This window comes from Seriola lalandi, unplaced genomic scaffold, assembly GCF_002814215.2.
Source record: "Seriola lalandi dorsalis isolate HSWRI2012SDOR001 ecotype SW California unplaced genomic scaffold, Sedor1 jcf7180002054518, whole genome shotgun sequence".
NCBI classification, from domain to species: Eukaryota; Metazoa; Chordata; class Actinopteri; order Carangiformes; family Carangidae; genus Seriola; species Seriola lalandi.
The window spans coordinates 389934-402912 of NW_019525071.1; the positions used below are offsets into that span (position 1 = coordinate 389934).

The following is a 12979-nucleotide window of genomic DNA, read 5'->3' on the forward strand; positions in this document are numbered from 1 at the left end:
AATGTTTCACTGTTAACGCACAGATGAACAGTGAGATACACAGACATTAGATACGTGGATCTGATGGATAGATTTCTGTTTTTCATATTGTAGCAAATTACTCATTGTTATATATGGAAATGAATTTGTATGAATAACTACAAATGAGCCAACCCAAATGATATTTATCAGAAAGCTACTCATTCATAATTTTAAAGACTGTATAAATAACTTTAATCAACTGTCAACCTTTTTTTAACCGTCTTGACAAACCTTCCCGCCAGCCTCGCCATGGCAGCCAGTCATAGCATCAGGGGCAGCGGGTCGAGCCGTGCATTACAAACAGGCAGAAGGTAGGGAGAGACTGACTCAGCCAGTGGAGAAGAAAAAAAGCTGAATTCAGTTCTCAACTGGCCTTTCTTATCCAGTTGTATTTGGCGTCAAATTTTATTTTTAGCTCTAGAAAGAGGTCCAGAGCTCGGTGACCTCAGCTACAGGCATGACAGTAACCATAAGAATAAAACAAGACCTAGAGCATGCTAACATGCTTATGTTTAGCAGGAATATTGCTTGTGTTGCCATGTTCACCATCTTACTTTAGCATGTTACTATGCAAACATTTGCAAATTAGAATTAAATTCAAGTACAGCTGAGGTATATGGAAAGTTTGCAGGTATTTAGTCTTAAAGTACAGGATAAATGAAAATGTTGACTTGGTGATATGGCACTGGAGTTTCAGTCAGATCCCCGACATGATTACAGTCCATCCTGAGGGAGAACGAATGTCTGAACCAAAATTCACAAGAAGGATTCATCCTCTGAGAACCACAAATATCAAAGATATTTCAAGCTTGCTGCAGGAAAACATCACCAAAGCCATTACCATGAATAGCTGTACAACATTTGATAGTCATCCAATCCATCCGATGGTTGTTGAGATATTTCAGTCTGACAGTCAACTATTGATTAGAGCCACACCACCAGCTTGAAAACTGTATGTTATAATGAAAAAAAAAAACTTTTTATTTACCCCTGCTAGAGCCCCCCCTCCCTCACTTCCCACTCCACCCACATTCCCTGGGCAGCACCTGTGTGAAACATTCCAAAATAAATAAATAAATAGTTAATAAATAAATAGTTAATAAATAAATGAAAAAAAAAAAAATGTTAAAAGTAAGTAAGTAAATGAATAAATAACTGAGAAAATCTGAGAAAGGGGGGGGGCATCAACATCGTCCACTGCTACAGAGGGGCAGTATAAGGCATGCATTGGAGGTAATATGAACACTGTGTACAGTCAGCCATTGTTCCTCAGTCTGGGTCAAGCTCCTCTAGAGTTATTGACCATTGAACCCTATCAGTGACTCGCTCACTGTCTGTATTGGCACCATGCAGGTGCAGCCTGATAACCTCTGGCAGTTCTTGGTTGTTGAGACCTGCTGGATTAAAGGGAACACATACTCTCACTTTGTCATCATTTTGGCTTTTACTCATTTGACTTCATTCAGTGTGCACATTTAGTCCCTGGTCATTAGTCTTACAGCCACATATTCTAATTTCGCCCCTGAGGTTGGCAGTGTTAGTGTTACTTATCTCTCATATTGATTGTCCATTTCTTCCCCGCCATTTAAAGTGATAAATCTTGTTTACTTTGTAGTGGATAATTGCACCAATAAAAAGGAGCCCTTAAGAGGTCTGGGCTCCTACACTCAGCCAGCAGTCTGCTCATTACTACTCCCTTAATCATTTTTATCAATTAAAAAGAAAGGCTCTGCCTCTATTCCTGCAGCTGTCTTTACTATTATTTTTATCCTTTCACAAACAGCAGGCTCTTATTTTGACATGTATAGCTTTGCCACAGGAAAAAGAGAATCTCACAAAGCAGAGGTAAATTTCTGGAGAGCAAAAGCTTTAATGATGTTGATAAAAAAAAAAGCATACAATAGCCGTGTCCTGCTTCAGAGCTGCACCATAACTCTCTGCATTGGGTGGTGCTACAGTGCGTCTACCCGAAGAGGAAGTAGAAGCAACATGGCCTCATGTGTGACCTCACATATGATACAGTGCAGCAGAGGGCTTGGGAGATTTATGTTCAACATCCTCTTGTTAAATAAGCAAAGGGCCCCCGAAACAACATCTGCAGACAATCTCGACGAACCCTCCCACTGGCCTCGCCATGCCAGCCGGGCCCCAAGTTCCCCTCGTCATAGCATCAGGGGTCGCGACCTCTGTGTACAAAGCGTGGATGCGGACCATGGTGGAAAAGAGAACCGCAGATCATAAAAGTCAGAGGCCACAATAAAATTTCCATGCTGCTCCCAGGAAATGGATTAATCTATCTAATCAGGTCAAAGATCACATATCGGTGGAAACAGAGACCGTGAGTGGAAGTGGAATACAAACATTATGAAGTTAATTTTTAATATTATCCATGAAGAAAAAACAAAATAAACAAACAAAAACTTTGGGAAAAAAGGACACATAAGCTAAATCATGTCTCCTGACACGACTGTTTACTTTGAGAAGCGTTCAACAGGAGGCTGCGTTTCCTCATTCGAATGTTTTTACTTGTTGATGCTGCATGACAGGAGGCATGCACTTGATGCAGGAAACCATCTCACCATGTGACGAGATGACATGATAACTGCACAGTTTTAAGGTTGTAAGCCAACTGCTGCTTCCTTTAGCCCTCAGTTTCTTCCCTTAGTTTGACGATCAATATCCACATAGAACAGTGTAATCAAATATGAAAATCCTCACTGCAGTTTTATATAAACATACACTTGTTCTCATATCAAAATGTGCAAGTTGATTTGACCTCTGAAGGTTTTGAGTGTCTTTGGTCGGTGGATAAGTAGTTTTGTTTCCCCTTAAAGAAGCTTTAAGGTATCAACAGTGTCATCTTCTCCATATATTCATATTCTTGTCTTCATTGATTGTATTTACACGTGCACATGAATCTTGGTTAGGATCAGGTATTTGAAATATCCTGGTTGTATTTGCACATGTAAACATCATAATCTGGTTTGAGATAGAAACCAATAGAAACTGGGGCGTAAACACACTCTGCCACATCAATCAACCAACTATGTAGCAGTCAATAAAAGAATATATCTATTTTTATATCTATGTACGTATATCTTGATAATAATAAAGGGAACGACTGACTTCCATTGTGTATATCATGCATTGTATTATTGGTCTCATTTTCTCTTACTCAGATTATCCAGTAAATACATGAAGAGTTCAGACAACCAGGAAGTAAACCGAAACTGTTATAATCATGTGTACAGGGATATAAATAATCAAGTTTCTTATGTTTCATGTACATGTCATATCCTGCCCATACAGAAATGTAATATAAAATACTGTAAATGTGCCTATATCAAGAGTGATGTTCCATATACTGTATGTTCCTAAGGGGATATATTATTATCACATATATACATCCTCTAGATATATGAAGATTTACCTTTATAACATATATGAAATACTCAGTGTAAAATGTGTACATGTACATATATTCAAATGATCAATGTGATGAATTTTAGTATTGTATAACATGTTGCAACCATACGTACTAATATAAATGATATAGTATATTTATTTTAGAGTTCATTAAAACAACAAACATATAAAACTCTTTCTCTTCATATATATTTTTCTAATTAACTTCTCATTAATTTTAAACATGTCCATCTATTCATTTAACAATTATCTACAATATAATCATACATACATAGACATACGTTTGTATTGGCCAGATGTCAATATATTAAAATTGTTCCAATTTCTAAGGTTTCATATATAATCTTTTACATATGTTTTTAAATGTATATGTATATATATTCTACTGCATATATAGGAATTCAATATCCATATATTAAATTTGCGTGTGGGTGAATATGACTAAAACTAGGCTAAGGGATATTAATATGCTTGTAAACACGGACACTTCATGATGTTTACACTGAGTGACATATTCATACTTATTCACACTCCATATTTTTTATGACTGTACTTCACATTTACTCCAGATTTTTATCGTTTGGGGTCATCACCAGAATTTAAAATAAAGATCTGTGTTTGAACACGACAACAGAACAGTTTGTGATGTCTTTGAATCTATCATTTGTGTAAATTACTTTTATTGATTCCCCAAAAATATATCAAGTTGGAGCAAGTTATATTCAAATATTTTTATATGTGAAGGAAAAGCATAAAAAGCCCCCTATATCAGTCTGACAACAGAAGTTTCATGTCTTTGATCACCTTTATTCACAAACTAAACTGCAGGAGATTCAGTGCCCTGATAACATTTCTGTGATGTATAATGATCTAAGGGCAAACTGAGAGCAAGAAGAGAGGATGCACTTTCAGAACCTGAGATCCTGGTCTCTGGACAGGCTGCCTGGTGCCGCAGCGACCAGTAGATGGCATAGTTTTGTTGAAAGAAAGGAGGAGGCTGGCAGACCTCCGCAGGTAAAAGCAGTTCCTGCAGCTGTGGATTAAATATGAGAATACACACTTCCCTGCTCTCTTACTCCCACACGCAGGCCTGTGTACTGGCAGTCCGCTTTACTCTCACTCACTTGAACTTACTGCCAGAGGTCAAGTATCTTTATCACACCTGTGGTCAGCGTTTCGCTGCATCCGAGGGCAGCAGCCAATCAGGCTCATGATGAGGCAGCTGTGGGAGAATATTGTATTTAGTTGAAGCGGAAGTCAAAGCGGAGGTAGAGCTGACATTACATTTTTCTAACCACTTTCATTTTAGGCTTTAATACCACAAAGGAAGCAGCATTTTCACTTCATTCAGCCACTTGGTCCACAGAACAGTTCACTCTGAGCAACACGGGTCACATATCGTCCATACACTGGGATCATAATCCGCACTTCTGCGCCAGAGAGATGTGTCTGTGGTGCCACGTGGTTTCAGTGACAGCAGTGACACCAGCCTTCACACAATGACAACGCAGAGCTTCTCTTTCACAAATAAAACCTACGTTCAGTAAAATCACATTGAGCTAACAGAACACACGGTTTAAAGAAAGACCTCTCTGAATTAAGAGTCATTTTGGTTAATATTTTCTGCAGATGTTCAGGGAGCTGCCTTCAGTGGTTACTTTTCCACTCGACCAAGTGGAAACTTCATCGGAGTCCATGTTACCTGATAGGCTCCTCCACAGCGTGCTGTAATTCAGAACTTTTTTTTTTTTCAGGAAATTAAATCACACGATTTGCGACAGTTGCTCATTTACATCTCTGCTCTGCTGCCCTGTGGCGCGCCAATGCCACCTAAAGAGAAACTCCCACAAGCTGAAATTTTAATGATGTGGCTGTAAGTTAAAATCAAGTGTTTACTGTGACACGACATTCAATATAAAGTCACTCGGGCACCGCTGAGCGTCTCCCGCGCCGCGCAGCTCTTGTGTTGAAGCAACAGGCGGAAAAGTGCAGAGGGAAGAGAGTCCGTGCTGAACCTTATTGCTACAATATCTCCCCCCTCACTTCTACAGGGTCGCACTCTGTGTCCATAAGTTGTTTTGCCCGATAGGACAGCACCACGCACAGGACGCGCGCGGTGGACACCTTTACGCGCAGCGGCAGTTGTGTAGATGAGAGGAGGTTGATGCAAGAGGAAAGAGGGCGGTCAAAGTGTGACGGCGAACGCCGCGCTCTGGCAACTCAACGCCTGGTAGACGGCATCTAGCACGTGTACTTTATTGTTCGTCCAGGGCACGGCTCACGGCAGAGGACACGCATGCTTGAAAAGACCAACGAGCACTTGATGCCCGCTTCGGTGATGCCATGCCCCGGAACCACAGCGGCGAAGAAGGCGGCACTGGGCTCTGGATGAGGACATCGCCGGGGCACCGTACCGAAGGCTACGGTTTGAAAGATGTGGAGTCCGGACGGAAGATGATGAACAACGCTGGAGACGGCTTGCTGTCAGCCTCCACCGCCGCAGGTGCTGCCGGCTCCGAAAGCCTGAGGGGCAAGCAGGGAGCCCGGCTCAGCCTGCTGGGGAAGCCGCTCATATACAGCGCTCAGAGCGGCCGGAGAAACGTGCGGTACCGGCGGCTCCAGAACTACCTGTACAACGTGCTGGAGAGACCGAGAGCCTGGGCGTTCATCTACCATGCGTTTGTGTAAGTTCATCTTCTTAACTTGTGAATATCTAAAGTTGCACACCTGTTGATGCTGGTCCACCCTCACCGCAGGAGCACCTCTCACACACTGACAGCCTAAAACACAAATACAGAACGAACCTACTACCTACTTTAGTTAACCTGGTGTGAACAGACTATCGTCCCTGCTGATTGAGCCTCACATATTCTCACACATCACTTTGTCACTTCTTGGACACGATGGTTGACACACATGTGACTCGTGTGGGTGTCATGAACGCACGGCTCATCTTTTAAAAATACACCACAGCACGAGCACCTCTTTTACCAGAGCCAGTTTCACAGCTTACTGGCTGTTTGAATGAACCCACCGCAATCCATGTCCAGGTCTCTGACACAAAGAGAGGCTTCCTGCACTGTTCCCCTCTTGATATCTGTGCCGCAGTCTTTAATGTGAGCTTTAACACACTCAGCCCTGGGGTTAGTGCAGTTGCAGCTTCGCCAAAACATGGCTGTGTAGTGGTAAATATCACAGACTGGTGTTTTTCATTGACTTCTGCATTTATGAGGGCCTCAGTAAGTTTCACATATGTACTGTTGAAACCAGATCCCAGCCTCTGTTGGTTCCTGAAGGTCCGTACTCAGGAACATCTTTAGCCCTCCGGTCTGCTCTGTCATTCTTGGCCTCCCAAACAGCTGCATTTGATTTCCCGCGTGCGACTGTTGTTGTTGTGGCATCATGACTTTTTTCTGAGAGGAAGGAAGTTGAGACACACGCTGACTGTAGAGCACCAGCTTTTTTCTTTTTTTTTTTTCTTGTTAGTGTGTGTGTGTGTGTGTGTGTGTGTGTTTGTGCAGTATTGTAGGAGTGGTTGGAAAGAGAGTTGCACTTTTATTTTTAAAGTGGCCATATCAAATTATGCACCGGACAACACTACAGGATCCCTGTTGGGGTTCATGTGTTATGTGCCAGTGAAGTCTGATGTGCTGCTGCTTCCACCAGCAGCTGGAGAGCAAAGGGGTTAACATAGTAGCAAGTTGAGAACATGCAGTGCTGTCTGAGCTTCTTCATGTTTCCCTGAGCTGTTTCTGTCTGTAGCATTTAGTTGTCAGGATTGTGCATCATTGTGCAACAGAGTTATTGAATGGGGGAGAAAAACTAACTTGGTAACAGTCAATTAGCAAGTCTGTTAGCTCAATTGCTAACAGGAAGAAGTAGGCTTTCACTGTGTTATCTTCAATGATCAGCGCTGTTAAGGCAAGTTGCTATTGTTCAGTGGTGCAGATTTGCATCAGAGTATAACAAACTTGAATTCTTCATGGAGATATAGATGGATTTACATAGTCCTGTTTGTTCACGATTGTGGTGATTTCAATTGATTTTGCCACAGAATTTTGCTGATCTGATCAGAACCTGTTCTTCCTATCAGGAGAGCTTAAATGCAATCTTTTGCTTCAAATAGGAGCTGGTATTTCTGACCAATCAGGGTCAAGGAGGTGTTTCCATCTGATAAACACTCCTTTGTTCAGACTGCAGTTGATCATCAGCAACATTTTCTTAATTGGAGCTATAGTAGCTTCTATTTGGAACAAAATTATTGTAAATAATGATATAAAACCTTTAACCTTTTAATCAAGAATTTATGGTCTCTACTGTAGTGTGATAATACCTTACAGAAGAATTACATTTATTGAGGTGTGAAAGTGTTTCAGCCATCAACTGTTCTTTATGAGGCCTGTCCAGACTTTGTGATGTCAGAGACATACTGTAATGATGTCAGCGACCACCATGGGGGTCATCCAGCTCAATGATGACCTCCAATATCTTTAAAAAATGTATTTCATTTTATTCGGGGCTATAATTTAACTAGAGGCACCGTTGGATTTCCTTTGGTCTGCGCTTTTGCTAAAAGGTTGCCTCCAAAATGTTAATTTACGTCGGCCTATTTTATGAAAAGTGTTGACTCACGCACACCCACGAGGATCCTGGGACTCAGGCTCTCTTCACATGAGCGCTCATGAACGTTAGGAACACACGGTTGGGTGGCTGGGAAGGTGGTGAATGATTTTCTTTCATCCCTGTGGCAGCGAGCCTGAACTGGAGAAATGCAGAGGCTGAACTCTCTCAGGCCTTTGATGAATGTCGCTATGATGGTCAGTGGCCTTGAAAGTTGCACTGTTCTGCTGATATGACAATTGTTGCAGTTGAGATGAGATCATTGTCACATTTTTCATCTAGGAAATAATATGCTGTCTACTGTGTGTCCAGCTTATGACAAGGTGACAAGGCTAGCTGTGCTTCATATTCCCTGCTATTAAAAACCATCATAATGGCTGTTTCGCCGCCAGTTTTCACAAAGGAAGCAAGAAAGTGAAATGAACTGAAAGTCAGGGATGTGATCATACACAACATGGCCAACCTTAGTCCTTTAATGGCTCAGAGTGAGATTCTGTTTTGGACATCCCTTCACATTTTAACCACACAATAATTTGAATGCTAAAATGTCCATTATATTCCTAATTTGCAAAGAAAAGCCTTATCTGTTGAGGGCCCCCAGGAAAGAGAGGTGCCTTCAGGTGCTTGCCTTGTTTACCCTTTGCCAGAGGCTGCCCCAATGCCCAACTTACTGTAGATGAAAGATTGACTCCGGTCCCTAAATACCCGACTGATTCTTGACACCAGAAATGTCCCTGAGGCAAATATCAAATTTACATCATCTCAGTTAAGAAGGAATGAGTTGTTCTTTCCTGCTGTGCTGAGCCAACTGTATCTTTTTAAACTGTCTGTGGTTATTTATTGTGTTATGATTGATTATTGTAATGATGAGTGGTAAGCTGACAATTAGTGAGATAAATTGAATGCAGTACAATCAGGAGTAGCACACCAGTTAAGTGATTTCTGGAATAAGAAACTTGAAAATGTGATGTAAGCACTGATTTATTGTTACACGGCCAAGGTTTTTAAGCAAATCATCTGGTCTGCTGCTTCACTAACTGGTTTTGTGTCTTTACTTTTCTTACATACACGAGAGGTAACATGATGATGTTTGTTCTCCACCTGCGAAACACTTGTTTCCCCTTTTATCACAAGGCTGTAATGAAGTGGACAGTTCACAGCGAAGAAGAAACCTGTATTTTTCTTTCAGGGAAAAATGAATTATGCCGTTACTCTTAACTCGTTTCAGCTTCTTCTTTTGGTTTCAGGGTCTGCAGCTTTATTGTTCTTTATTGTATATCACACAGCTGTTTTCAGTAAAAAAAACCTCTGATAAACCCACCGTACACTACGAGCCCAGCACCATACAACAGGCAGACAAAGTTAACAACTAACTGGGGACACAGTGGAGCTTTTAGCAGCTCGCGTTTTAGTGACGACCAAAACAAAGCGAGAAAATAGGACCCTGAACTTATATGTGTTGGGTCGATGGAAACATGAATCCAGGTGTGTTGCATATGTAAATTACCAACTGCCAACTTCATCAGCATATCAGCATTTTAAGGTCGGTGTTCATGTCTGTCTCCTAGAAATTATGTTTATATCAAACAAAACTGCAACTGCAGATAAAAATTGCGACTGGATTTAATTTTTTTTAATCAACGTAATGATAGTATGTTGTTCATTTATTTATAAGTAGCAAATATGTTGCCACTGAACATATCAGCAGAAATGAGATTTCATATCCACTTGTAGTGACAAGAGCATCATTAGACTTTAAGGGAACGTTAGGGAAAGATGGCGGTCTGGTTTCATACAGAAAAAGTTCACGGTGACTTCAGACACATTTAACCAAACCACCATCTTTCCCTAATCCTTCCCCAAGTGCTTCTGTTGCAGAAGGACAGACGGGACTGTGGATGCCAACTCCAGTCTCTGGTGGGACAGTCGTGCGCTTTGTAGCCCAACCATCCACCCCAACACGGTTGCTTCTGAACGTAACCCAGCCACTGATTATCTTTCCTACAAACTGTCTCTGCTGTTGCTTTAGTTGTGTATAAAGGTAATCTGTAGGGGACAGTGTTGCAGTGTTGTATGTACAGCTCGCTATGTTATCCCTAAGTGGCAAAAAAAGATTAATATTTTTTAAAATATTAATGCAGCTTTAAACAATCGCTATAATCCAAGGCTTTTAGAGCAAATATGTATGGTGTAAACGCTTTCCCTGTGCATTATGGGTAGAGTAAATTCCTGTATAATCCATCCAGCAGATCAGTATCAGCTGATATTGTAGCCACACTTACACTGGGACATAATGTACGAACACATCTGTAGAAAACATATTTATCTATGTATTATATTATTTTGAACAAAGACATTGTTTAGCCACAGAGGACACACTACTCTGTTTGCTTTAGAATAATCTTCTTCACATATAATCCTCTTTTAAACCTTCTCTCTTCATCAACAGTATTAATGCTATTATCACTTTTTATTAACTGTATCTCATAAATCAGTTTATTGAAGTCACTGTCACTTCTTACTCTGATGTTTGTGTGTGTGTGTGTGTGTGTGTGTGTGTGTGTGTGTGTGTGTGTGTGTGTGTGTGTGTGTACGTGCACATGCACATGCTGCCTCGTGAGGATCAGTGTGTTTGATACTAATTTGGCCAAGCTGTTCTGCTTGAACAGCTGTAACACTGTTTAGATAACTCACAGAAGTTCAATTTCATCATCCACTGCTTTTAGCAGACAATAAAAAAAAAGAAAGTCTTATCTGCCTCGTCTGAACCGACACATTAGGAGCAGGTCAGAGGAGCAAATGCGCTTAGGAGCCTGCCTTCGCAGCATCCGGCTATCATCTGTCTGACATGCCCACACAGCACAACGTCATGCTCAAAGGGATATTTCACCTTCAACTGCTCCACTGTCCAACACACACACACACACACACACACACACGCGCACACGCCTCAAGGTGAAGCTACGTCTTGAAAACATGAAAAAGAAAGAGCGTCATTGCGCGTTATATGTATCATTAATATTAGACTTTCAAAATAAAAAGTGGTCACAGTAGATACTTGGGGGAAGGCGATATCAATATTTGACTCTGTAACTTTCACACTGGGAGAACATCTTTGGAGTTGTTCCCATACCGATACCAGTATCAGAAATGACTCCGATTCTTCCTACCGTATCGCATCGGGTATCGGCGAGTACGCAAGTCAGTGCACAAATCTGGTACCATGTAATTTATTAACAAACTCTATGGTTTCATACTCTGATAAAACTGCAGTTTTCCCGCAAATCGATTCTTTGTTTGTTTTTTTTTTACCAAGGGTTTAATCTGAGCCATGTCATACAACAATGACGGCAGTCATATCACATCCATACAGGCTCAGTAGTAAACAGCTGTTAAAAATGGATCGGTGCTCAGTATTGGCTGATATAAAAGTTCAGGTATTGGAATTGTTATTGAAAGTAAAAGAAAAGAATATAGGAAGAAAAATATGTTACTCACATGTACCCTGTAACGTCTGTGCTGCTACGGTTTCCTGCCCACTGTACGGCTCCTGATCAAAAGTTTAGGCCTCAATAGTTTTTTTTATTATTTAAAGTGACTCATCGTCTCTGTGTTTCTGAAATTAAAGCATAGAACAAATAAACAGTTGGGCTGTGTCTGAAATCACTCACTACCCCCTATACAGGCCACTATATGGTGAGTTTGTCATTTTGTAGCGCTGTTCGAATGTATGCTGAGAAGTATCATATGGACTCATAGTATTCCACAATGCATCATGGGTGCAACCGATGGTCACTAACCAAGCAATATATACCATCATGCTGAAATAAAATAAAGGGGGGGTTAGTGGTAGGAGGGTCTGAAAGTGTTTTTTCATTTTACAGATGAGCTGACTTTATAGTCCTCTACATACAACTGCCTGGATAGTGAGGAGGGAGGGGTGAATGAGCGAGTGATTTTGGACACATCTTTTGGAAAATTTTAAAAACAAGGAATCATCGTAAAATCTTCTTGTTGAACTAGATTTATTTTCACTTTTTCACTCATTCTTTCTACGATGGAAATCAAACATCTCGCGGAGGGTTCGTCCCGACACTGTTGCAGAAGTTCCCCACTAATATTTGCTTTGCTGGTTTGCTTTGCTTTCACCTCCTGTCCGGTTCATTACAAACCAGCTCCACGAGGTTCAAGTCTGGAGACTGTGCTCGTCCTCCATCATGTGAAACCTCCGTCCGGTTCTTCTATTGTTTTGGCTCATTATCTTGCTGTGGGATGAACCCCTCACCAACCAGTCTGTCTTCCTTTGTTTCCTGCCCTTTTCTAACCATGCTGACAGCAACATACAGAACTGCTTCCTGTAGTACAGCATTGTCCTGATAATGCATCGGAGGGTGTAGTAACGGAGTTTGTTCCAACACTGCCTGTCAGCCTGTAGGTTTGTTGTTTCCATTCACTTTCATTGCTGCATGAAAGTTTAAAACTTTAGCAATTTCCCCTGTTTTCTATGAAAGTTGCATGATTTTTCAATTTTTCATGAGCTACACTGTTTTTTCTGCACCTCAGGCAGTTAATGCTGACTTCTTCCATAAAAACTGGAAAAATGGGGGGGTTTTCTAAACTTTTGACCAATAGTGTATATTTTTATCCTTTCCCTATGTGTGACAGTAGCAGCACTGAGCCAGTCTTTGTGCTGAGTTGAGTTGCCCCCGGGGTCCCAGCCTGCCCTCCTTCCTGCTCACGCACACACATACACAGTGCTGCCATTCATCTCACCTCTGGATTAACAAGCTCTTATCCTTGTAAGTATGTTCAGGGGCAGGGAAGTGTGGAGGGAAAGGATACAGTGTTCCTTCACCTCAGGTTTCTGAGCTGGCACGCTCAACAATCGGGGGGGGGGGGCACGGTGTAGTGA

At 41.4% G+C, this 12979-nt stretch overlaps 1 protein-coding gene across 3 annotated transcripts in view; it reads left to right on the forward strand.

Annotated features, from left to right (window-relative positions):
• The first annotated feature begins 5375 nt into the window (after window positions 1-5375).
• kcnq5b (potassium voltage-gated channel, KQT-like subfamily, member 5b) overlaps window positions 5376-12979 on the forward strand; it is a 115412-nt gene continuing 107808 nt past the window's right edge. For all 3 annotated transcript variants that reach the window (XM_023413710.2, XM_087175925.1, XM_087175926.1), the window contains exon 1: window positions 5376-6131. In XM_023413710.2, coding sequence (XP_023269478.1) covers window positions 5791-6131 — 341 coding nt within the window. In that variant the 5' untranslated portion in view covers window positions 5376-5790. The remainder of the gene's footprint in view (window positions 6132-12979) is intronic.